General features: G+C 41.2%; 2 protein-coding genes across 2 annotated transcripts in view; both read left to right on the top strand.

Annotated features, from left to right (window-relative positions):
• Positions 1-998: 998 nt before the first annotated feature.
• On the top strand, positions 999-5752 carry srl (sarcalumenin). The gene is made up of 4 exons (XM_079455561.1): positions 999-1029; positions 2680-2796; positions 3305-3538; positions 3623-5752. The coding sequence occupies exons 2-4, from the start codon at positions 2703-2705 to the stop codon at positions 4432-4434; spliced, it is 1140 nt and encodes a 379-aa protein (XP_079311687.1). The 5' UTR covers positions 999-1029; positions 2680-2702; the 3' UTR covers positions 4435-5752.
• Positions 5753-7781: 2029 nt separating this feature from the next.
• LOC306894485 (adenylate cyclase 9) overlaps positions 7782-26661 on the top strand; it is a 32813-nt gene continuing 13933 nt past the window's right edge. The window contains exon 1 of the mRNA XM_079457076.1: positions 7782-10810. Coding sequence (XP_079313202.1) covers positions 9004-10810 — 1807 coding nt within the window. The 5' untranslated portion in view covers positions 7782-9003. The remainder of the gene's footprint in view (positions 10811-26661) is intronic.

Below are 26661 nucleotides of genomic sequence, written 5' to 3'. Positions count from 1 at the left end.
GAGTGTACTGCGGAGGGCTCTTGTGTTAGCTTGTGTTCTCTGAAGGGTGACTTTCATGGCACTGAGTGTCCTGCTAACCCCTGACAGACACTGAGATGGGATCACGCTTGCCCCCTTGTGGTTCAGCATGGCATTTAACCTCATACACTCACCAATAATAGTCTCAACCCTGATCAAGACTGAGCCTTTCAGACAGAGAGGTACACTAGTGAGAGACAAAAATCACAAGATATCACATAACATTTATTTAATAAGATTAAATAGTGATTCTGGGTAAATGTCTTTGAGTCTCAAGCTTTAGTTTTGGTCCGTTATGGACATTAAATGCTAATTAACGCAGCATGAGGCTGTAACGAAAAATAAAAAAGAAGTCATATATTTAGGGAGATTTATGCTTAGAACTACTAAATCAATACAAAAGTCCAACATAAATGCTTTCCATTTTTTTGTTTCTGTTATGCATAACAATTTATACCTTTTTATTTGTCATTCATTTATTTTTTTGTAGTATTTTTTGTAAGTAAATATCTTTCTTTGCCATTTTATTTGTCGCCTTTCCTTTTGATTTCTCTGAGAAGTTTCCATGACAGGTTTGACCTGTCATACATTTGTTAACGTTTTATTAATACTACATTCTAAAATTAAATCTAGCTATTATTCAATATTTATTATTTGTATTATTAATTTTCTAATCATATTCTTCAGAAAAGAGACAATAAATAGGATCAGGATATTTTACACAGCGTGTTCATCTCTGTAGGAAACTTTGCATCTGGACGTCCATCATAGTTCATCCGCACACATTTCAACTCATATTTTCACAGGAAAAGTGTCTGTAACCTCTTTTTTTCTCTCTCGTTTATACCTCCACATTCTCTTTATCTCTTTTCCTCCTGCTCCACTTTTCCTCACACTCATCATCTTCATCTTCTCTCATCCTCACATCTGTATCTTCCTCCCCTGACTTCACACTACCCCCTTCACTAAAACAGGCCTATCCTGGACGCACGCTGGGGGATTCAGCCACAGGTGGGTGTAACGGGGGGTTTCGCTGCTTGGCACTGCCTGTGGTCCTCTTCGCCCCCTGCAGTGTGATGCCAGCTGCCGCTCAGATGCCATTAGCATTTAAACATGTCCGTAAAACTATGTTTGAAAGTCCTCAGAAAGTAAGGAATTACAAAATAACACTTTATACAGAAAGGTTTGGAGCGAAAGGGACGCCGTGAATCTAGGGAGCATTTTATTGAACGCCTGGAAGATGAATCATAAACATTTTGGTTTATATTGCCAGAAGAGAAAACATTTTAGGTATCTGCTACAAATGCATATAGTCCAATTCTAGGAATATACTCACATCCTGAATCAATGGCTTACAAGCTAACAAAGCTAAACTAAATGTGTTGATATAACGGGTTTGCACGTGACTAGTCATTGTCGTGGGCAGTCAATAAAATGTATCTGGTACTTAAGGCATTGCATTTATATGATATATATCTAAAAAGTAATGTGTGATCCTGAGTTGGGGGGGTAATGTGACATGAGAATTAGATGCCGTGTCAGTTTCCCTTCTTGAATGAGAAATCCATCATTCCACGTTTGGGCATCTTAGCATCATCTTTAAGAGGATGAAAGTCAAATCAATCGCATTCGATGTAGATGAATTGCATATTTGCATTACACTTCAATTTGCTCATGCACAACTGTCTGTATTGCAATCGCTTCGCCTGCAACTTAATTCTATAACAAGTTTGCATTGTTGCAAAACAGAAAACACACTTTCTCAGTATAGAGACTTAAGGAAAAATGGGAGTGAAGTGATAATACTATTAAGATACAATTCATTTACACTTTATTATATGTTGGCGTGTGTACACTGTGTTACTCGTGATTTATGCACATCATGGCACTTTAGATAAGTTGCTTTTGGTTGTGAATATAACGCTAACAGATCAGAGTTGAGCTTAATTCTCTCTCCGTCGTAATGAACTTAACGATCTTGAAACCTGCATTCACATGCACTTATTTGAAGAAAAAATGGGACAGTCCTCTAATCTGTGTTTCCTTTTATCATCGTGATGTGCTGAAATAAATTCAAGAGGAATTTATTATAAACAGTATGTCATTTGGTCAGTGTTTCAATTAAAGGAACATGTCTTAATCCCAGAACACTAGTATAGAAATGTCAGGTTAATGAAATGGTAAACATCACATCACAAACTAAAACGAGTGTTTCTTGGGATTCAGGTTTATTGTTTAGGTGCAGAATGAGCGCATTTGCAGAAATGTTTATAGTGGTGTGAGCAATGCTGCATGTGACATTCATAACACAATCTCTGCTCACCCAATGTGAATATGCAATTCAATGTGACTGACTGTTTGTCTTCTGAACACCAGTGAAAGAAAAACCACCACCACACGCGAATCACTGTTAAGCGCTGAAATTTTAAAGGTTTTGTTAACGTTACAATCGCTTTAAACATATGACCAGCTTCACTGCAAACAATATGTTGACTGAGAAGATAAGCACAATACAATTCATGGTGATATAAACCTAATCATTGGTGTATATACTGAACATTTACATGTGCCGTTTAGCTTCTCTGGAGTTTTGGTGTTTTGTCTTTTCAGTACTCAACTGTTCTCCCTTGTTTTATTCTTCTCTCACTGTTTCTCAAACAGATGGAGAAATCACCTCCAAACCCATGGTGCTGTTTCTTGGACCCTGGAGTGTGGGCAAGTCCTCCATGGTCAACTATCTGTTGGGTCTGCAGGACACTCCGTACCAGCTGTATACAGGTAAACAATCCACATAGAGAAACAGCAAACAACTTAAAGGAGCAGTGTGTAATTTAGTTGGAGAATTTGACAGAAATGAAATATAATATACATAACTATGTCTTCAGAGGTGTACAGTAGCCCTAAACAGACAAACTGCTCTACAGAGCACGGTTCACAAATATGTTATCTCCACGGCAAAGAAGTGAATCTTAGTTCTGTGTCAGCCTCCGTCACAAGCCGGTAACCATTGGTGTGTTTTATGTCATAGAATACAACATGAAAATATTTCAAGGTTATGTAAACCACAGACCTCATTTCGGGCGATTTACCAAAAACCCATAGACTCTGCTTCTGGGTTTTGCATACAAAAATACGTCATCTCTGATCCTCCCTATTTGGGTTTGGACTTTAAACACTGTTTAATTAAGCTGGTTGGATGATAAATACTGAGTATCTTCTGTTTGGATTGTTTGTTGTTCTGATGTGTTTTATATGTGCATTTCTAATCGGTCTTCTGTTACTCCAGGTGCCGAGCCCACTACCTCAGAGTTTACCGTCATCATGCACGGTGAGAAGATCCGTACGGTGGAGGGCATTGTCATGGCTGCCGACAGCTCTCGCTCCTTCTCCCCCCTCGAGAAGTTTGGCCAGAACTTTCTGGAGAAGCTGGTTGGAATCGAGATGCCCCACAAGCTCCTAGAAAGGGTGACGTTCGTGGACACGCCTGGAATCATTGAGAATCGGAAACAGCAGGAGAGAGGTAACATTACTCGCGGCTTTAAAACACTGAAATGCATACACACAGACATCCCGATAACTCCTTTCCTGTCTTTTCCATTTCTAGGCTACCCATTCAACGACGTGTGCCAGTGGTTCATCGACCGCGCAGACTTGATCTTCGTGGTGTTTGACCCCACCAAGCTGGATGTAGGTCTCGAGTTGGAGATGCTCTTCCGGCAGCTGAAAGGTCGAGAGTCTCAGATTCGTATCATTCTCAACAAGGCCGACAGCCTGGCCACTCAGGACCTCATGCGCGTCTACGGCGCCCTCTTCTGGAGCCTGGCGCCCCTCATCAACGTCACCGAGCCCCCCCGCGTCTACGTCAGCTCCTTCTGGCCCTACGACTACGCCCTCGACACCAGCCTCGAGCTCTTCAAACGGGAAGAAATCTCCTTGCTGGAGGACCTCAACCAGGTGATCGAGAACCGGCTGGAGAACAAAATCGCCTTCATCCGTCAGCACGGCATCCGTGTCCGCATTCACGCCCTCCTGGTGGACCGCTACGTGCAGACCTTCAAGGACCAGATGAGCTTCTTCAGCGACCCCGAGCTGGTGTTCAAGGAGATCGTTGACGACCCCGATAAGTTCTTCATTTTCAAGTCTATCCTGGCCAAAACAAACGTCAGCAAGTTCGACCTACCTAACCGGGACGCGTACCGCGACTTCTTCGGGATCAACCCCGTGAACAGCTTCAAGCAGCTGTCCGCCCAGTGCTCCTACATGGGCGGCTGTCTGCTGGAGAAGATCGAGAAAGCCATCACCCACGAACTGCCCGCCTTGCTCAGCAGCATCAACTCCGGCAAGAACCCGACCCTGTCCTCCTGCGAGGTCACCGGATGCGGGGAGAAGCCCAAGAACCGGTACCGGCGAAACTGAGAGACGAGCACGAGGTGGGAGGGAGACTGTGGAGGAGAGAGAGAGAACGCGAGGAGGAGCCAAAAACAAAGACGGAGCAGTGGAGCGAATCCTGCTCCCGCCGCAGGTCCGTTTCAGTGGAGTCGACCGAGACGGATGTAATGGGACTTTTATTTTCTTCAGACGAGTGAAGAGGTTGTGTGTGGGGGTGTTTGAGGGAAGGGGATTGTGGGATACCGGGTGGAGGGAGGTTTTGAGGCTTCTTGTGAATGTGAGGAGAGTTCAACTAAATAACTCTTCTTCTTTCCGCACCACTTTTATAAACTGCATTTTTCGGAGAGAAAACATGGGATGACAAAATGGCTGACACACACTTAAAAAAATGTAAAAAATAGCAAAAATTCAATGTTGTGAGACTGAAAATGGGTATCTTCTGCTTGAATGTGAAATATAAACGTTTGCGTGCAGATTTTGTATCCAAAAAACAAAGGTTGTCTTTTTTAAAACACAGCCCATATTGACCATATATTATAAAGTCGGGTTATACAAACTTTTGCCTTGATTTATTTTCTTCAAATAGTAACTATAGATGATTTTTCTCTCGTCTGTGATATTGATAAGCTAAATCTTTGGGTTTTAGAGTGTTAAAAGCACAACACTTTTCCACCGCATGTCTAGAACAGGGATGATATCAAAGCTGCGTTTGATTTATCTTGCACATTTCCATTTACTCGCATTGTAAACGCCAGTCTATCCAGAATTCCACGGTTTATAGCCAGGTCTTACATTTGGGGTCTGTTAGAAAAATGTATGAGTGTTACCTCAGAAAGCCACGTTTTTTTCTAAGCTTTTTTGCACCCGGTTATGATTGATGGAGAATAAAAACACACTTTTTAGACCTCTGTGAAAAAGGGACAAACGGTTCACTTCCACTGGAGCGACTTACAAGAGCAATAAAAATGTTGTTAACACGAGCAGTCTGTTTATTTGGAGCTGGGTCACGGCGGTTAATAGACTCGGAACTCTTCGGTCCGGTCTCAGTTAAATATCAAGGGCGCGTCGTTTTATTCCCATCCTCAGAAATAAACACGGGATGAATCATAGTTGTAGACTTATACTGTTACAGGTAAGACGCCAAAGTCATCAGATCGGTTGAGATGGAAAGATCATGGTGGCCTTTAAGAATGCAGAAAGGTTTACCAAGCATGCAATTTCCAATTGAAGTTGCACAAGTTGTCCACTAGAGTGAGCACGAAATGAGAAGAGATGTTGCATCACATTCATCACACGATGATGAGGTCAAAGAAAATTGTGCGAGACATGTTTGGAAAGGGAGGTGAATAAAATACAGAAAATCACCTTTGAATGCTTACGTGACTGTATAGTTACCGTTATTTTAAAAGATTAGTTCAGCTAACGATAATAAATTAAAGAGGATATTTCGAGAAATGTTTCAGTGGTCTTGTGTTCATACAATGAACGTCAATGGGTCTCAGTGTTGTTTGATTATCAACTTTCTTCAAAATATCTTCTTTTGGGTTTATGCAGAAGAAACAGGTTTGTAATGAAATAAAATATGACAGAATTTGTACATCATTTTGGCAAACAACACCATATGTCTGATGTAAAACCTCTTCAGAAGTGTGTGTTGGAGGTGTTTCTGGTGGGCAGCAGACCTTCACGACCCTCTCCAGACACACATTCAGCGTTGACTATTCAGGTATGAAACACCAATCCGTTTTTTTTCTAAAAGATGATATCACTGTTTCTCATTAAATATCCTTTCTTCCCCACAAATACATCAGGTTATTCAAATAACCTGAGTTATGAATGTAATTTCACGTTGATTTGAATTCATAATCGGGTCCCTCGTGTCCTCTTATCGTATTTCAGTTTTCTTAACTGAAGCTGTGCTGTTGAAGCGAATGTCGCATTCAGGAACAAAATGAATCCCATGTCCGTCGCTAAATGTTATTAGTCCTAATGTCTTTATAATGGCACAGGCCCGTCTGTGTGCGCGAGGTCACAGTACGCCGATCACATCTTTCAGCGAGGGAACCCCCTGAACATCACGATCCTCCTGAAGAAACCTATGAAACGCTCAAATTTACCCATGTCACACTGAGGTTATCCCGGCGCGCTCGTGATTGGAGAAACAGGTCTGGAAACTGCATTGCACCATCAGACAGAGTCGTGACTTGAACTCCGAGAGCGAGGTATAGTTTACTGTAAAACAGGATTGTGTAATGTTAAAAAGAGAAGAGGAGTTTATCAATGCTGCGTATTATGAAGACAAGTACGGGGTGTGTTTCACCACCAAATGTTGCAGAAAGAGGAATGAGGCTTATCTAGAAAGGGTTGGTTTTGTTGTGGTCATTTTTATGTTTCCTAAGAAAGTTCACCCAAAAGCTAAAATTCATCCATCATTTATTCACCCTCATGTGATCCGAACCTGCAGACTTTTCTTCTGCAGAACCCAAAAGAAGATATTTCGAAGAATGTTGTTAACCAAACATCAGCTCAACATCCATTTCATGGAAACAAAAAACGTTGTGTCTGAACTGATATCTGCTGGTCTTTAATGTTAGAAGCAAACCTTGTTTACCCAACTGAGCATGAGCGGTTTGTTTACCATGTACAGGATGTCCTGACCATCGCTCAGATCCTCTCTTCTCATGAGACGGACACAGCTGTGGTTCTCCGGGGAATTGCTTTGATACTGTCTTCCTGAAGTTTGTAAGCATTAGCCTCACATTTACATCTACAAATGACTTTGATTCGCTTGGACTCCAGCATGGTTCACACACACACACACACACACACACACACACACACACACACACACACTAAAGGGTATTTTAATTAAAATATGCGGATAATAGATTAATGGTTTATTTTGGGAAATATCTCATAAACTGCGATCAACATTTAATTATAAAATTGGAGGATTTATCTATCCATCTGTAATCTCTAACACACAAATAACCATTAAGAAAGACAGGCAGATAGACAGACAGACAGACAGGCAGACAGACAGACAGACAGACAGGCAGACAGATAAAGAATTTGGCTGTTTGACAGCTGTGTGTACCCCTGCATTACGCGTCACGTTGATTGGAACCCCCACCCCTACGACAGCTCTCGGCGACGCGCTTAACGCCGGAGACGCGCCCGGACGCGCACACTGCGGTTCGAGAACAGCTCGCTTCCATGTGCCTGCGTGCTCGCCTCCCTTCTGTTTTCCTCTCTCCAGAGCGCGCACGTACAGCTTTATCTCCACCTCTGCTCTGATTTATTCCGGCGACTGTTGGACGCGTACAGACACCCGTCAGATGGACGCTGGCGATGGAGATGTGGAGATGGCGTAACGCGCACTGGCGCACCAGAGCATCCGGACACACACAGCCATGAAGTGTTCATACGAGCGGCGTCTGTCAACGGCGACAAGCGGAGAACCGGGCACGGAAAACGGTATTTGGATCTCAGGGGGAACGCTGTCCGTGGAAATGATTCCTGGAGCGAAACCAAAGACGCATTTCATCACTGTGAGCCTGTGGAAAGAGCAGAAGAGAGAGGATCTCTCGGCATCAGATTAAGAGAAACTTGCATGACTTCTGGTCATCGAGGGGAAAGGATTTCATGTGTGAGGTGCAGAAGTTTGACACGCGTAAAGATGTGTGTGAACTGGGTTTAAAGCGCCAGTTAAGTACCCGATGGACGTTTGGGAGTTAAATCGGCATCGGTGGGAATTGTGTGGATGAAAGTTTGAGTTTTTGTGCCTCATTCATACATGCGTTATTTTACGTTCTATTTAATACGCATGTAAGATCTAAGGTGACGGTTTGGGGAGATCAAAGTGCTGTTTGAGGGAATAGTTTCGTGTCAAGCCCTTTAACGGGCGTCAATGTCAGAAATGTTGTTTTTATTTCACTGCACTGCCGTCTGTGGACAGTGTGACAGGACGCGGAGTTTCCAATGAACGCGCACAGTGCATGTGAGAAACAAAAGAGGGCGGAAGGCTTATTTTTAGGAGCCCGGATTGAGGTTTTGGGGCGCGTGTGTGTGTGTGTGTGTTGGCTAGTGTGGATGCGCATTGTTTCCCAAGAGTTTTAGTTTGGAAGCTTGAGGTGACGTTTCAGTTTTTTATGCTTTGCTGTAATGGATAGGAGTGTCATGGCATAAATGCAGACAAACCTTTAAATGCGCACCCTTATGTGTCATATAGATGCTTTTTCCTTGGCAAGGAAAGAGTTTTGGGTCAAACTGCAGTTAAAAGTTTTAAAAACCAGCAGTCCCTTGTTAGAGTCTTAATTTTGTGCTTTTTTATGTATTGCTAGTTTTTCAGTGGAAGGGCAGGATTCACGTGCATTAAGAACAAAGGTTTGGATAAGGAAGGACAGAAGTGCTGGCAGAATGTGGTATTGACGTCATGAGGTGACATAAGCAGGTTCAAAAGCCAGAACTGTCTAAACAACTTTTCTGTATCTAGACGCCAGGGCTATTCGGCCCATTTTCCCATCCTGATTCTTTTTTTCCATACAAACATTTCCATTGTTGTATTAGTCTCCACTCGGGTTTGAGAACCTCATCATGGCTTCTCCACAACATCAACAACTGCTGATTCACAACAGTGAGGTGAGCTGCGATTCCAGCGGAGACGGGCCGCCGTCTGTGCGTCTCAGCGGCACTAAAGTGCACAAACAACAGCGCGGGAGTCTGGGAGCCAGCGCCATGTGCAGTATCTTAGGGGGCTCCAAACACTGCAAGTACAGCATCTCATCCAGCTGTAGCTCTGGAGAGTCTGGCATCCGCAAACCCGTCTTCAAAGGTTTGCGGACTCAGAGGAAGATGCCACAGCTGTTTGAGAGGTCTGCCGGACCCTTTTGGAACCCCAAGTTTGACTCGAACATTCTGGAGGAGGCCTGTCGCGAGCGATGCTTACCGCAGACGCAAAGGCGCTTCCGCTGCGTGCTCTTCTACCTGGCTGCTGCCAGCCTCCTCTGGGGAATTTTCTTTATCGCTAATGCTGATCGATGTAAACAGACTGCCTTTTTGCTACCCACTGCTTCTTTCCTCCTCCTGTGCTGCCTCCTGTTTGTCTTCACTTTCACCAGGTACTACGCCCGCTGCTACAACCAGGCCTCGCTTCTGCTCATCGTGGTGACGTTTGCCCTCACGCTTGCACCGCAGGTCCAAACGTCAGGCTTCAGTGACTTTAGTGTTAATCCTGTGAAGGTTGAAGACGACACGGATGATTTCAGTGGTAGTGGAAATCTCACTTTTGAAAGTTTCGCCGGTGGGGCTACCGTGGCTCCATGTATGTCACCGGTCGGCACCTTCTCTCTTGGTATGGAAGTGCTTTCGTTGCTCTACAGTTTCCTCCATGTCCGTCTGTATGCCTCACTCCTGCTCGGTTTGCTCTACTCGGTGCTCTTTGAGATGCTCGGCTGGATGCACTTGTTTCAGGGTGACGGGTGGACCAGCTCCTCTGAGGAACATTTGGAAACGCTGTATTGGCTGATCCCAGGTAGAGCCATCTTGCATGTCTGTGCCCACATCATCGGTATACATCTTTTCATCATGTCCGAAGTGCGCTCGCGATCCACGTTCCTCAAGGTCGGCCAAGCCATCATGCACGGGAAAGACTTGGAAGTGGAAAAGGCCCTGAAGGAGCGGATGATCCACTCCGTGATGCCTCGCCGGGTAGCGGATGAGCTCATGAAGCAAGGTGACGAAGACAACGACAACTCCATGAAGCGGTACTCCACGGGAGCGGCGATCGCTGGCGCTTCCAGCCCCAAGAGTGCCAAGCGCAAGAAGACGTCCATACCACGCGGTCAGATCATCTTTCGTCCGTTCAACATGAAACGAATGGAGCCCGTCAGCATTCTCTTCGCGGACATCGTGGGCTTCACCAAAATGAGCGCCAACAAGTCTGCTCACGCTCTGGTGGGACTTCTTAATGACTTATTCGGCCGCTTCGATCGTCTTTGTGAGCTCACGTGCTGCGAGAAGATCAGCACGCTGGGAGACTGTTACTACTGTGTGGCCGGTTGTCCCGAACCACGTGAGGACCACGCCTACTGTTGTGTGGAGATGGGGCTCGGAATGATTCAGGCTATTGAGCAGTTCTGTCAAGAGAAGAAGGAGATGGTGAACATGCGTGTGGGCATCCACACGGGCACGGTGCTTTGCGGGATTCTCGGCATGAAGCGCTTTAAGTTTGATGTCTGGTCCAATGATGTCAACCTTGCCAATCTTATGGAGCAGCTGGGGGTTGCTGGGAAGGTGCATCTGTCTGAAGCCACGGACAAGTTTCTGGACGACCGTTACCTGCGGGAGGATGGGCGAGTCATGGAGAGAATCGGACCGAGCGTGGTAGCGGATCAGCTTAAAGGTAAGATTTCTGTTTGGTAAATGTAATGCAGCTTTAGAAATCTGTATATGAACTTGTTTCTTCTCAGATTGGCTCTCTAAAAATGCGGGGCTGTTTCAACCCATGGTTGGGTAAAGTATGGAAAAACTCAACCTTTGGGTCATAACTTTGAGCAGAAAATGTCCATATTTCACCCAACTATGGCTCATTGGTTCAGTCAAACGCTATCACTGTTTCTTCACAGCCTTCAAGATGTGATTCATGTTGGAGATTTGTGCAATCAGTGTTTCTTGTAAAAGGAGTGTGATTTCTCTGTATTCCGATCATGAATTCTGATGAAGAGGCTAATGTGTTGCATACTTTTCTGTGTTTGGTATTTAGAGACATTTAGAGAAAAATATTATTTCTTAGTTTAGAGATTAGATGGAGATCTCAGTTGTGTCTCATCTATTTATCGTAGTAGGCAGATGTTTCTACTAAAATAGCTTAAGTTATCAGAATTAAAATGAGACAATTGTTGAAACGAATGATGAGTATGGAGGTGTAAAATGAATGTAGTGTAGAGGTCTAATAATCAGGATTCGGGTCATTTCGATGAGACATCTCTCAGAGTTCATATTGAAATCTTCAATAATTTTGACTTTTGATTGCAGACTTCACAAATCTAAGCTAATTTTTTAACTTTTTAAAGAGACGCAGATGAGAATTGGGCAGAAATTTACATTTGCATTGTTTTGGAGAAGTTATTACAGACATCTCGTGTGTTTTCTCTCTCTCTTAAGGGCTTTTGTTAACGATTAATCGATTAATCGCAAAAGTTTGTGTTTACATAATAAATGTCTGTGTGGTGTACATGTTTATTTTGTATTTATAAACCCATAAACATACACATTATACATTTTGGATATATTTGCATGTATTTATTATATTTATATATCATTTAAATAATGTATAGACATTCATTCATTTACATTTTTTTTCTTAAATATATACATGTATGAGTATGTATGTTATGTTTATGAATACAAAATTAATATGCACACTGCACAGACGTATATTGCAACTTTTATTCTGGAAGCGATTAATCGCGATTAATAGTTGAACAGCTTTATTATTAGCGTTTTTATGCATGTTGTATGCAAACCTGTTTATGCAAATGAGTCTGTATTTGTCTGTACTTGAGCTCAACACTTGGGGTTTGAGTCAAATTGCCCTAGTCGTATATAATATGAATTTCTCAACGTGGTATTAATCTTTTCAGGTGTAATTTTGTTAAATAGATCCTCTCATGTAATGAGGAACTCCAGACTGTAAATAATAGAAAAGGTAGTTTTCATTTGGACAGAATTGATAACAGGTTTGACTAAATCTCTTCAGATAGAAAAGCATATGAGTGCCTGAGCAGTCTGCCTTAAATGTCTTGGCGTATCTAGTTTTTTTTCACCGAATTGCTGGAATTCAGGTAGCCGAAATCTCCGAGCTGTCACAGCATCATCACCGCAGCTGCCCCGGCTGGTACAGGAGGGCAAGTGGAAATGATGCTGTGACTGTCGCCATTGAGAATCTCACTTGGTTTTGCCAGCACGTCCCCTCAATCAAAGAAGATTGAAGTCTCTCGAGTTTCATTTTTTCCTCCTGCGATCATTCTTCTCTCGTTCAGAGAGGGTAAATGGCTTCCTTAAAACGTCCCCACGGCGTGTTTTTCTAAACATCTGTCAGTTTATTTCCTTGGTTCCTTATCTCTTTTCGCTTCCATTCGCCTCCGCTGAGTCTTTTCAGCGAGTATCTTAAGTGATTTCTTTCCCTTTGCGTTTCACTGCGTGACTCAGAACACTACAGCAAGGGCAGTAACATTGCATAACAACATTTCTGCTTCTAACACCACTCAACTCTCAGCTGAATTCACCGGCTCTCGTTTCTCTCGGTTTAACTCTCACGCCCATTACGCTTGAAGACTGTAAATGATGACGTACGTTCGTAATTCATCAACAAAATGATTTACAGGGCAACGTTCCCTCCCGCATATCTCGGACACACTTGATCGCCCCTGCCCAAGCACTCAAACCTCGTTTTTTCTCACCCAGCTACATTTTTTCCACTTCGACGGCCTTTTGGACGCCGATACGCAGGATTTATCCTTCTCCCTGTGGATGTGCAGGCCGACTGAAAGAGCTCTCCGTCAAGACTAGAGAAGTGTCAAAATCTTCCAGCCGCTGCAATAGCAGCATCAATCACAGATGCTTGTGTGGAAACCTGGCAGACCTCAGAATGGAAACTGTCCAGATATCAAGTCATTCACACCAACCTGAACCCTGATCACAAACTGAAGCCTTCCTTTAATAGCTGATGTTGTTTTTCAGTTGAACAGCTGGGTCTTTTGATTTACTTTTAAAGGAAAGTAATAGAAATTAAACACAACTACACAAGCCCACTAGGGTCATTTTCTGCTGTGCAGTACAGTTCAATCTTCCCATCATTAGTTTTAGTATACTGGGTCAAATATAAACGTATATAAAGCATGTTGTTATATTGCACGTCACTTTTTTATATCATAGTCATGTGAACAGAGGGGTAAATATCTGATAATTTTACATAGATGTTGCGGCTATATAGTCATTTATGCAACGAAAAATCCGTGACTTATTTTCACGTAGTTTTTTGGAGCATCAAATTTTAATTAAACTTTTATTGTTTCCCCAATATCTCATTTAACGCAGTATACCTTTTAATATGAAACTTCGGGTTACAGTCGGAGCTTAGGATTTCTTTAAGGAATAGTTTAACCAAAAATTCTGTCATATTTACTCACCCAGTTGTCCTTTTAAAAAAAAAGATTGAGTTGAAAAATGATGGACCAACAGTTGGTCCCCATTGACCTCTATTGTATGGACACAAAACCAATGGAAGTCAATGGGGACCAGCAGTTATTGGTTACCACAATTTTTGGTGTTTTGCAGAAGAAAGAAAATCACTCTGCGTGAAACCTGAATGTTTCTTGTAATGTAAACGTTTTTGCAAACTGGCTTCATATTAACATCACACCCCCTTACAATAACTAAGTACACCTTAAATAAATGTAGTTACGTATACTTTAATTGTATTTTAATTACACTTCATGAAGTAAGTACTAGCACTTGTATACTTGTAGGTGTACTATTGCTCTCAATACTACTTAGAACGATATCGACCCATTTTTAAGTTTTAACAGTGTACTTTTAAGTGTACCCTTCGTAAACTTTGAGTACCGAAATGAACCTCTCAACTGTTTTATTAAGAAATGCATAACATGTTGACTGAAAGTGCTCTTTTTTTATTTGAAAGAAGTATACTAATTGCACGCCCAATGAATATATTTTTGTAAGGATGCAGGAAGTGACATCATTTTGGGCAAGAAAACAACAGCAGGATGTATTCAAACTAGATGTCATGTTTTGCAGTATCGGTTAGTTTTTTTAACCCCAAATCTGAAAATGTCAAACAACCTTTACATTTATTGAAACTCAAAATTCTTCATCCAGCAATGTCTAACTTTCTTTGTTTTCTATAATTCATCCATTTCATTTTGTGATGTTCGTTCTGTAAGGTTATCTATCTTAACCTTTAATAAGTGTTATGTATAAAACATTTGATATTTATTTTCGTTCTACTAACCTGGAATGCTCTGGCTGTGAAAAATTCAGGTGCATGTGTTGAATAGGTTCTTGTTGCGTCTAGAACAGTGTAGTGCGGTTCTGTCTTATAAATAGCAAAAGTAAGAATAGTCGTAACCGTTGCCCTGGATAGAAGAGACGGGACGCTGCATTGCCCCGGGGAGGAGACGGCCTTTGTGTTTGGTGGCGTCTGGCAAAACAAAGGCAATTCCGGCCGAGCCCTGTTGCTTCACGATGGGGGACTAAATCTGTTGTTGCCTTTTTTAATAACCTTTGCTCTTTTGGACGCATGTACTGTAGTATGTACCTTTTAGCATGCGTTCTACATTTTATCCCCTGTTGTTCTTCCGACAGCCCTGTGTGCCTGTGTGTGTGTCGGCCCCGTTGTGTGCGGTGATCATTTGTGTGGAAATGAAGCTATTTTTAGCCGTTTCCCTGGAAAGTCGCTGGCTGTGTCTCGGTTATGTGGTGGTTTCAGAGAAGCACCCTTGACGTCCCACAGCCCAAACAATCATTCTGTCAGACGTCCCACTGATGATGGTCCACATTTCTAACGCTTTGTTGTGTTATGCATTTGGTGCTTTCTATCTCGTAAAATTCTCATCATATTCAGAATCCTATTCCGGTCTCGCATCCATCCATCACTAAATTCATTTGTTTCTGGTGTGTAATGAACTACGCACCAACATTTAATGACCGTTATGGGCTTCGAGCGAGAGTAACGGTGATGCATGCGCTTTTGCAATTCCATCTTTATGTAACATTGATTTTAACCCGGCCCATATCATTCAGGCTTACATTTCCACACAAACGTGGATTCCTCTTTTGTCTCCGCGCTCCGTATCTTCAGTGGAGCTTGTAGGAGGGACGCAGCAGGTCACATTGTTCCATTATTATGTTGACATTTAAGAATCGGTCACCTGTTTTGCTGGACCCTTTTGCACCAGAATCGATCGGTGATTTACTTCGCTTTTAAATCACAGTAAAATCCCTCGGTGCGGGACCGATGTTAATATCGGTGACCTTCATAAGCCACACATCAGTAAGACGGTTCGGAGGGGGATGGAGAGACACCAAATTAAAATTTATCCTGGGGTTTTATGGGAGAACTGGAAATTCATCCAGAACTGTCACAGATTCACACAATCCAGTTTTTTCAGAATGCACGCTGGTGAGAGAAGATATTTTTAAGTCGCTGGTTCATCGGCCATGATTCATGTTGAGTTGAAAATCTTAATGTTTTAAGTTTTTATTATTCTGTATGCCAAAGTATGTTGTATACTAATATTAATGCACTAGCGTACTTGTAAGGGTTTTATTTCATACTACTTGGGACTAAATTAGGCCATTTATTTGGAAGTATACTTTAACGGTAAAAACATGAAAATATATTTATAACCTATACATCAATACTCATTGCACTTTTTTATTATATAGTCTATTAAAGTGCACTTTGAAGTATACTCTCGGTAAACTACTAGTTTAGTAGCTTTTGCACTCCCGGTTGTAATTTATTTCGTGAACTTAACATCATACTTATAGTTTACTATGTAAATTATTATCATTTATATTATATTGTTACCATATTAACGTAAACATAGCCAAGTATGCTTACTGTAGGCTACTTTATTATTACGCTTATATTTAAGTGTATTCGAAACATATCAGATAAATATCTTTTCTGTTAGTATATGTCAAGGGTTTCCTTTGAAGTATATTTCTGAAAATAAGTATGGTAATAGTACACTTGATTTTATTTATGTAAGGATATATCGCACATGAGGTTGTTGAAGGAGGGTGATGCTGGAAAGAAGCTCTGGCGTGAATGATATTGTGAAGTTATTTCTCTCGGGAGGAATTAAGTGTTTTGATGAGACTCGGTCCCTCCGGCAGGTGCTATGACGGTTAATGAGACTTACAGTAAATAGATGTGGATGTGATCGTGATTCCCAGCATGCCGAGGGAGCAGCTGTTGATGTGAGATTGGACGTGTCTGGAGGTGACGGGAGAATCCTCTCATGGTTTACTCTGTGAACTTCATAACACGCTATATGACCCATCTGCTTTCACGCTGCAGGGATTATTACCGCCCCTCCTCACGCTGTTCTGACCTGCTGAGATGAAGTATGTTCTCGTGAAACCGTTAAAAGAATATGAAAAATTAACAGTGGCGGTGCTGTTTCTCATTCTGATGTGACCTTGTTCCTTTATGTGTTTTCTGTAAGGGTACTTAGCAAAGCAAACGGAAGCCGGTTCAGGGCTGCTGTGGTGCTGATGCTGAGGCCTCGGGGCAAAATGATGAAGTTTTCCTTTTGGGGCACGTAGAATTATGAGGGTTTTTGAAGTAAATGTAATAAATTATGATCGTACAGTAAAAAAAGTTAAGGCCTGCAAAATGTTGGCCTCTTATTTGTTTTCTTTTTGTTATTCATTCAAATCATGCTTTTAATAAATTCATATAAATAAATGAACATTACATTTTTGTTTTGTTTTGTGATTAAATAAACAAATGTTTGTTCTTGTTATTTAACAGTCGGTATTTGTAAAAACATAAATTTGACAAATAAATGTATTAAATTATAAATGTACAATATGTACAGTAAAGTTCAGTCCACGACGTCATGCTTTTAAAAACATTATTACCTTTCAACTATAATTACTAAGAAATCGGTACATTAATATGAATCGTTTATTAATAAGTTAACGTAAATGAATTAATATTACATTTGAGTTTGAAGGTGAACGAAACAAGAATATGTTTTTAAAATGTTTTTTTGTGTCTTTAGACTTAAATTAAACAATAAAACCAAGTAATGTCTATAATATAGAATATGAACTGTCGATTTCATGATATCTTTGCATCATTATCCATCTGTCGTCGTATATTCCTGACCGTGCACTTGCTTTGCTGTGATATATTTCCAACGACAAATCATGGTGTTTTCACCCTGTACGTTTTTTTACGGCTCAGCAGAAAGTGTATGAAGTCTCGATTCAGCACAATAAGCAGCTGCTCTGTTTTTCATTTATAATGGCAAAGTATTTACAGTCCCGTGAGATACGGCGTCCTCTGCAACATTAACTTTCCAAACAGTTTATAATCGGGTCGTAGACTTTAGTTTTGAATCCTTCCCGGACACAGCGAGAATCTACGTCAGCTTTGAACTCGAAAGGGTCGAGGGAGGTGATGTGTGAGCAGGTGTGTCTGGACGTTTTGAAAGTTATTTGTCGTGGAGTCACCTTAAGTTAAGAGATCAAATCACAGCCACCTGGAGCCCTGCCGTCATATAAACATCTTCGGGTGGCTTTCATCGCAGATCACTGTTCAGATGCACAGATTTTGAATGAGGATTGTGAGCGAAAATAAAATATATAGACATGTTTTTGTATAATGTAACACGGATATAAAAATCTGGATTTGCACAGAAGAGAGAAACGACACATCGTTTTGTATACGGTTTCCGTCTGGAGTAAAATAGGCTTCATTACGAAGATCCTGACGATTCATTATCCCGCAGCGCTGACATCGATGGATGTGCGGCTGTTCTCTTGTGTTGTGAGAGCAGGTGAAGGCAGTTTGCTGTAATGTAAGTAGTAAATCACAGCTAAACCATTACAGCCAAACACGGGCCGTATCCTCAGGGAGCCAACGCGGTTGACCCTTACTGTCATGTATTCCCAGTGTCCTTTAGCGCAGGGCTCTCAGAAGACTCTTATCGACTCGTCCATCTGTTTTTAAAGAGAACTGAGCTGTGCATGTTGTTTAAACGGGCTGCGGGTGGACCGACACATACTTTTTACGGTTATTTCATTTGCACTATCTCTTTCGCTCCGGTGATCTTTGGTTTTAAGGGCGGGGCTTAAAATTCTCCATTTCTTTGCTTTTTTCATTATCATACGATTCGCTTTGTACGGATTTAAACGAATAAGCCACCTCGCAAGATAGATTGTGTGCAATGTTGTTTTCGTCTGTATATTTCAAGTCCCGGAGGAATAGAAAATTACAATGGTTATTTTTTCATAAGATCTTGCAGCGTTTATTGTAAATAGTTGATCATTGCGGGTCATTCTCTTTTACAACATGTGTGTGGCCTCATAATCGTAAGATCAAATCTGAAAACAGCACTTCCGTCCTGTTATGACTATCCATCTTAAATGATGTACGTTGGACGGCTCGGGCGGAGCATCAGTTAACTCCTCCCCTTCAGCTGACAGTCTGCTGCCCGAGCCACGCCCACTATTTCACCCGGAAATGCATCAAAATCCAGTTCACAGGACTTTGGTTAAGCTTAATGCTGGATTTATTTATCTATTTGTGTATTTCCAAAATAGAAACTCCGCTTTAATATATTTTTGTTCTTGTTATTTTATTGTGCATTCCAATTAATATCAATCAAACTGCAATTGTTTTGTTTTGATTTAAGCTGAATAACAAAAAAAATACAGCTTAATAACCCAATAAAACAAACATGATTCATCTTATTTTGGGAACAAACTCTTCATCTGTTCCCTTTGAAAGTTCAATGTCGCAATACAAATATTAAGAGTAAGATGAGAGTAAATAATTCATATTAACTCAAACTTGTCGCCCACATCACGGTTTCAGTTCAAATGAAATATAGAAAATGTGATTAAAAAACTTAAATTTTTGCACAATGAATACAGTACGGTTTGCTTTGGGTGCCCCTGTCTCTCAATATCTCTACAATACATTATAGGAAGTAATACCTAATACCCCAAACCAAACCACTTTCATTATTTATTCATCCTCATGTCATTCCAAATGAGGTTATTTTGAGGGTGCTGTGGGATTTCGCGGCCATGTCTTGTTAAGAGTAACTGCTCATCAACCTGCTTATCCTATTGATCCATCCGTCACACACACACATTCAATGCTCTTCACATGCTCTCTGCTGAGGCTAATACCTCTTAACTTACTCTGTAGATGCTGATGTGAATAAAGAATGAGATACTATGAAGGGAAGCTTAGTATATAGACACAGCTGGAAATGAGTTTGTCTATAAACACATTTTTTTTCATACAACCTATTGCTATTTAAACTTAGTGTAAATAGCATCTGTCGCTGTGCAAATAACCGCTGCCATTTTTATAGTGTATGGGCCCTCTATCGCCATCTATGTGCCCTGTGTTTCCGTGGCTCGCCTCCAGAGCTCTTCCGATGAGGACTCATAAATGAAAGATGCATTCTCAAGGATATCCCCGAGTTCATTCTGCAGTCAGCATGTCTTTCTCTCTGTAGTGGTTTTGAAATGCAGAAGCGCAGGCAGACGTGCCCAGGCATGGCAAACGTCTGCATGTCTTGTCACTCTCTCTGTCTCGCTCTCTCTGTCACTCTCTCCATCTCCCACTCTTTCTCTTTGTCTGTCTCTCTCTGTTGCTCTCTCCATCTCTCACTCTTTCTCCATCTCTTACTCTTTCTCTTTGTCCATCTCTCACTCTCTCTGTCTCGCTCTCTCTGTCACTCTCTCCATCTCCCACTCTTTCTCTTTGTCTGTCTCTCTCTCTGTCGCTCTCTCCATCTCCCACTCTTTCTCTTTGTCTGTCTCTCTCTCTGTCGCTCTCCCCATCTCTCACTCTCTCTGTCTCGCTCTCTCTGTCACTCTCTCTCTGTCTCTCTCTCTCTGTCACTCTCTCCATCTCCCACTCTTTCTCTTTGTCTGTCTCTCTGTCTGTCGCTCTCTCCATCTCTCACTCTTTCTCCATATCTCACTCTTTCTCTTTGTCTATCTCTCACTCTCTCTGTCTCGCTCTGTGTCTTGCTCTCTCCATCTCTCACTCTTTCTCTCACTCTTTATCTCACTCTTTATCTCACTCTTTCTCTCACTCTTTCTCTCTCTCTCTCTCTCTCTCTCTCTCTCTCTCTCTCTCTCTCTCTCTCTCTCTCTCTCTCTCTCTCTCTGTCGCTCTCTCCATCTCTCACTCTCTCTGTCTCGCTCTCTCTGTCACTCTCTCCATCTCCCACTCTTTCTCTTTGTCTGTCTCTCTCTCTGTTGCTCTCTCCATCTCCCACTCTTTCTCTTTGTCTGTCTCTCTCTCTGTCGCTCTCCCCATCTCTCACTCTCTCTGTCTCGCTCTCTCTGTCACTCTCTCTCTGTCACTCTCTCCATCTCCCACTCTTTCTCTTTGTCTGTCTCTCTCTCTTTCGCTCTCTCCATCTCCCACTCTTTCTCTTTGTCTGTCTCTCTCTCTGTCGCTCTCTCCATCTCCCACTCTTTCTCTGTCTCTCTCTCTGTTGCTATCTCCATCTCTCACTCTTTCTCCATCTCTCACTCTTTCTCTTTGTCTATCTCTCACTCTCTCTGTCTCGCTCTGTGTCTTGCTCTCTCCATCTCTCACTCTTTCTCCCACTCTTTCTCTTTGTCTCTCTCTCTCTCTCTCTCTCTCTCTCTCTCTCTCTCTCTCTCTCTCTCTCTCTCTCTCTCTCTCTCTGTCGCTCTCTCTCTCTCTCTCTCTCTGTCGCTCTCTCCATCTCTCACTCTCTCTGTCTCGCTCTCTCTGTCACTCTCTCCATCTCCCACTCTTTCTCTTTGTCTGTCTCTCTCTCTGTTGCTCTCTCCATCGCTCACTCTTTCTCCATCTCTCACTCTTTCTCTTTGTCTATCTCTCACTCTCTCTGTCTCGCTCTGTGTCTTGCTCTCTCCATCTCTCACTCTTTCTCCCACTCTTTCTCTTTGTCTCTCTCTCTCTCTCTGTCGCTCTCTCCATCTCTCACTCTATCTGTCTCGCTCTGTGTCTTGCTCTCTCCATCTCTCACTCTTTCTCCCACTCTTTCTCTTTGTCTCTCTCTCTCTCTGTCGCTCTCTCCATCTCTCACTCTCTCTGTCTCGCTCTGTGTCTTGCTCTCTCCATCTCTCACTCTTTCTCCCACTCTTTGTCTCTCTCTCTCTCTCTCTCTCTCTCTATCGCTCTCTCCATCTCTCACTCTCTCTGTCTCGCTCTGTGTCTTGCTCTCTCCATCTCTCACTCTTTCTCCCACTCTTTCTCTTTGTCTCTCTCTCTCTCTTATCTCCCGAGAGGCCTTGCAGCCTCTAACAGCCACGGCCATGCAGAAGTGATATTCAAAGCGGTTCATTCAAGGACAAAGAAGCTGATGTGTGCGTGCTGGTGTAAGTGTTATTGGGCCTCAACTGTATTATGCGTCTTATTTTTACTGGATTTTCTGGAGTAGCGAGCAGCTCCTGGATGGAGATCTTTATCCATATGGAGAGTCAGAGGGGGGTGAGATCTTTCTCCGCTGATATGAGAGAGTACAAGAGATCTTGAATTTACTAAAAGCTCTTTCTGTGTTTAATTAGTGCACATCGGTGACCGCCATCCTACCATATCTTTTAATATTGCGTATTGGTTATTTTTTTAATGATTGTTGTTCATGCTGGATTATACAGTTATGCGTATCTTGTACATTATAATGCTTTGTGAGGGCAAAAGATTTATTTGTTTTGCACCTCTGTTGTATAAACTGCGGCTCAATGTCTTTCTCAGAAAAAATATAAATAATAATCTAAATACAATGACTTAAGAAGGCAAAATAAATGTATAACTTTATACATTTAATATTGAATTAATATAGTCATATATATATATATATATATATATATATATATATAATATGTGCATATGTGCATATGTAATTAAATAAAAAACACTTTTATTTATTTAAAAAATTAAATGTTTGTCACTTTTAACTTAATTTAAATGGAAGCTTAATCTCTTTTACAACATTCAGAACAGTATAGGGTTGCATTTAGGGGTCATTCAACGCATATAAAAAAAGACATGTAGTAGCAATATTTAATGATTTTATTATAATATGATATAATGAAATGACTGCACCTCATGTTCAAAGTCAATGGATTTCTTTATCCCCAGAACTGAACTGAACCCTTTATCAGTTTATACGCAGTGGACAGCACATGTGTTTTGTAATGAAAGAGGTGTTGGAGGTTTATTGTTTATTATTAAAGGGTGAGTAGTGTTGTTAAGCTCTTAGCATCAACCTACACGCCAAACGCCACGGGAACAGCTCCAAATAAGGTTGTGTTTTCTACAATGGATGGCATGTTAAGCAGGAGATAGTGGGAGGGCTGGAGGTTATTGACAAAAGACATAGAAAACATGAGGTCTCAGTTTTGTTTCAAGTTTAACGGATAGTTCACCCAAAAATAAAGTTCTTTCGTCATGTATTCACTCATTTTGTGTTCACACGACGGAAGTCAAAGGGGATCAGTTATCAACATTCTTCAAAATACCTTCTTGCATGTTCTGCAGAAGAAAGAAACTCAGATTTGACATGACATCAGGATGAACAAGTAACGAATGTATTTTTGGATGAACTATGACTATCAACTGTTTCTAATACTTTTCCTAAGAAATCTTGGGAACAACAGAAATGAGACATTAGTTGTCAAAAAGACATTCTCAGGGTTTTATCAGCTGCACACACACACGGCGAGAGAAATCTTTGTGCTTGTGATGATCTCCCACTGAGCGTTGAGTACCGTCCCCCCGCTGCTTCGCTGCCGTCTCTCTTCTCTCTCTTCTCTGACGTGAGGTTGAATAACATCTACAGATGGGCTTCAATCCTCCAGCATTCCTCCGTAGAGAACCACGGTCTCCAAATAAGCATCACCGTTTAAACTGCCGTGTATTCTTTTCTAAAATAAGCTCATGTCTGAGACATCTGGCCATATAAATGATTCAAAACCAGACCTTTGTTTAATAAGGTCATACCACCCTGCTGAAAAGACCATCTCGGTGTGAATTTTCTGCTTGATCGAGACTGGTTGGGCTGGTGGAACTTAACTTGAGAAGGTCAACCCCAATGGTCTCACTGGTAAGGCACAAAAGGTATTCTTTGAGTTAAAGGGATAGTGTATTAACAGAAATGTCGTCATTTAGTTAGCTTCATTCGTCTTTGTGATGCAGATTATCTAGAGAGGTCTTCGTTTTTAAGGGCTGGGTCTATTAAACCATATGACACCACCTGGTAAATACTCAGAACACGACAGCAAATGCAATGACGTCCATTCATCCATTTTATAAGGAACAGCATCAACATCCAGGACACTGTGGTGTGGAGTTCTGCAAATGCAACTTACATTTATTGAGAGTATGTACAGTACAAAGTGTGTATCTATTTACACTGATTTATGGGAAATATGGTATACAGTATGTTGAGACTAGAAGCATCCAAAATCAAACCTGTTATATTCTGGCATCCTCAAAGTATTCATGCTTTCCTAGAATTTGAAAAATCATTCTCTTGTCATTTTATCATCCAGATTATTTCATTTATCTATTATGGGCTCTAATTGACAGCTTTCTCTTCAGTATGCGGTCACCTTTTCAATAATATATACATATATATTGAATGAATTTATAAAAATACAAACTAATAGAAATTGTGTTGGCACATTATGTTTTTGTCTAATCTTAATTTTGTTCGATCTTTTGTCTTAAAATAAATTTCAACCATTTAAATTAAAAGATTTGTAAGAGCTTGTAAAGTTTAAAGTAAAAATTTCTGTATTTATTGTCTATTGGCGATGTTTTGCAACACTGCAAAATCGTGAAAAGGAATAAATAATTCCTCAAATACCTAAAATGTTCAGCTAAAGTCATGAGTTTGATTTCTAGGGATCAGACGTATACGAAAAAAACGAATACAATTCACTTTATATTAAAGGGGTCTTATGACGCGGCTAAAACGAATGTTATCATTTGTTATAGATGTAACGCAATGTGTATACAGGATTTAAGTTAAAAAAACGCTGTATTTTTCACGTACCGCGCTTGTTTATATCTCCTCTTTGCTCCGCCTCTCCGAAACGCGCAATTATATACAAAGCTCATCGCTCTGAAAAGCGAGGTGTGATTGGCCAGTAAACCGGTGCGTACTGATTGGTCGAATGCTGCAAGCGTGTTACGGAAATGTAACGCCTCTTACCATATTTGGAACATGCGGTTCAAGAGCAATTGTACGGACAGGAACGCCCACTTTGCTTGCGTAAACATTTGGGCGATCTTAGTCAAACAATGCCACGATCTGACGTAGATTTGTGGGGGTGTACAAGAGGCGTTTCAGGCAGGTCTGGGTGAACATTCGCTTTTGGATAAAAAGCATCTTTTGTTCCGACGCTTTAATTTTTGCAATTTGACGTGTCTAATACATGCACGGACATTTTATAACACACCAGGGACACAGAAAAACACGTATTCAAGCCATATGACCCCTTTAAAACACCTGTCAAAGCATAAATAAATATTTATTACATTTAGAGTAAGACAGTATTCAAGATAGTTAAAATAAATTGTAATTCTATTTATAGGAGATAAATATGTCTGCTCAGACTAAATGTATTTGATATATCTGAGAATAAATTATCAAGTAGGCCGTGGCCGTGTTTATCTCTCCAGTTTTTGTTTGATGGGCTCCACTCTCAATCTGTTCTCTGTCTTTGCTCCCGATTCACACTGAGAAGACAGATGCTTGCCTCCTCATCACGTGTCGTGTGTTGGTGGGAGTGTTGCAATAGTACACAGTTTTGTAATGATTCAGTTTTTGTAATCCTTTTGGTTGACATTGAGAAACTCTTAACACTGACCCGTTTGGCACTGTGGCGAGTGAGGTCAGGGTCTCTCATTGTCCTGTGAGTATGGAGAGGATGGACACAGAATTGGTTTGAAGTGCCACTTTTGTGTACAAAGCTGCGTGTCACACAAACACGTGTGAGATTTTGTGAAGCTTTACTGACTTAAATGAACTGAAATAGCTTTCTACATGAGGCCGACAGTGTTAAACAAAGCTTCGGTCTGTGGAGATAAGAACGTCTCGAGATACCTGACGCAGTTTCCTTCCTGTTTTTCAGGTCAGAGACGGGTGATTGATGGGGCTCCATACGAGACATGTGTTTTAATCGATGCGATTGATCGACCCGTTGTGCGTCTGTGAGCACCTCGCTGCGTTCTGAAGACATCTGTTAGGACCGATTGACTTGCGTGTTAGAAGCGTTGGACTTGCTGTGAATCTTAGCACCTCTGATGGAATGACAGCTGAATGCTGCTTTTAAAGTCTGTGCCAAACTCAATTGAGCACAATTCACTTTCTGATGTTTTTCTGATCTGGGGGTTTGTGTTATCGTTCGGGTTGTGAGAAGCAGGTGCGTTAGGCTGTGGGAACACTGGGCGTCACTTGTTAAACTTTGCGTTGATCCTTCAGCGTGTGTCCTTTGCAGCCAGGTTAATATTTTGTACATGAAGAATTGTGTATGCACATTTTAAAGCCCGTTTTCTGTGTTGGCATCGTTCTTTGTGATCTTCACCCGAGCTTTCGTTTGTTCCTACGAACGCAGGCAAAATGTGTGTTTTATTGAAACTTGAATCATGAAACGGTGGCGTTTTAATGATGAAAGATGACATGCGACAGCTTATTCATTCCGTCTGTGCTCGACTGTCAATCATAGATCTGTAAAAACACGGAATCAGTGGAGACAGCAGACTACACAATGTCTTTCATTTCAAAAGACACTTTCCACAGAATCCCCAAAATAAAATGTATAATTTATATGCCCTGTGTGAAGTTCCTACCCAAACGCAGATAATCTGAAGCGTGTCCCTTATGAACATTAAGCGTGGTTTTATTAGTAATGCAGTGCAGTAAATATGTTTTTGGCAGATGGATTATTATTTTACTACAAATAACATGGTCAAACTATGGTAATTATAGTAAAAACTACGGTTTGTGGTTACCGTGGAAAAAATATTTGACCAAATTTTACTGTTATTTTACAGATTTTTCATGTTAATGGCAAAAGATGTAATTTATGTAATTTTACTGTTTTCTTTTACAGATTATAACGTATTTTAAAGAATACTGCCAAAACCGCCAAATTACAGAAGACAAGAGATTAAAAATAAAAAAAACAAGTATCTTTACCGGGAATAATGTTATTTTTCTGGCGACTCAGCTGCCAGTATATTTTAGTTTTTGTACGAAATACAATGTTTGAGTGTAATTTGTAGGAAAAGCATTCAATCGTTTTACAAAGTGACTGTAAAGGTTAAACTCAAACTCGTATGACCTACGTGCATAATTCGTATGAGCTCAAATGAATGATTATTCAAAATGCCCTCCGGCATTACATTGAAAATCAAATGTGTGTGCATTTACCTGTGACGGATACGATTTGTTGCGAGAAATG

Source organism: Barbatula barbatula (genome assembly GCF_947034865.1).
Source record: "Barbatula barbatula genome assembly, chromosome: 5".
Taxonomy (NCBI): Eukaryota; Metazoa; Chordata; class Actinopteri; order Cypriniformes; family Nemacheilidae; genus Barbatula; species Barbatula barbatula.
This window is presented reverse-complemented; position numbering and strand designations above follow the sequence as displayed.

Bases quoted from the DNA above. Each gene is read 5' to 3' on its own strand.
- srl (XM_079455561.1), top strand. From the start codon at position 2,703: ATGGTGCTGTTTCTTGGACCCTGGAGTGTGGGCAAGTCCTCCATGGTC. The intron at 2,797-3,304 runs GTAAACAATCCA...CTGTTACTCCAG, and splicing joins TCCGTACCAGCTGTATACAG to GTGCCGAGCCCACTACCTCA. The intron at 3,539-3,622 runs GTAACATTACTC...TTCCATTTCTAG, and splicing joins TCGGAAACAGCAGGAGAGAG to GCTACCCATTCAACGACGTG.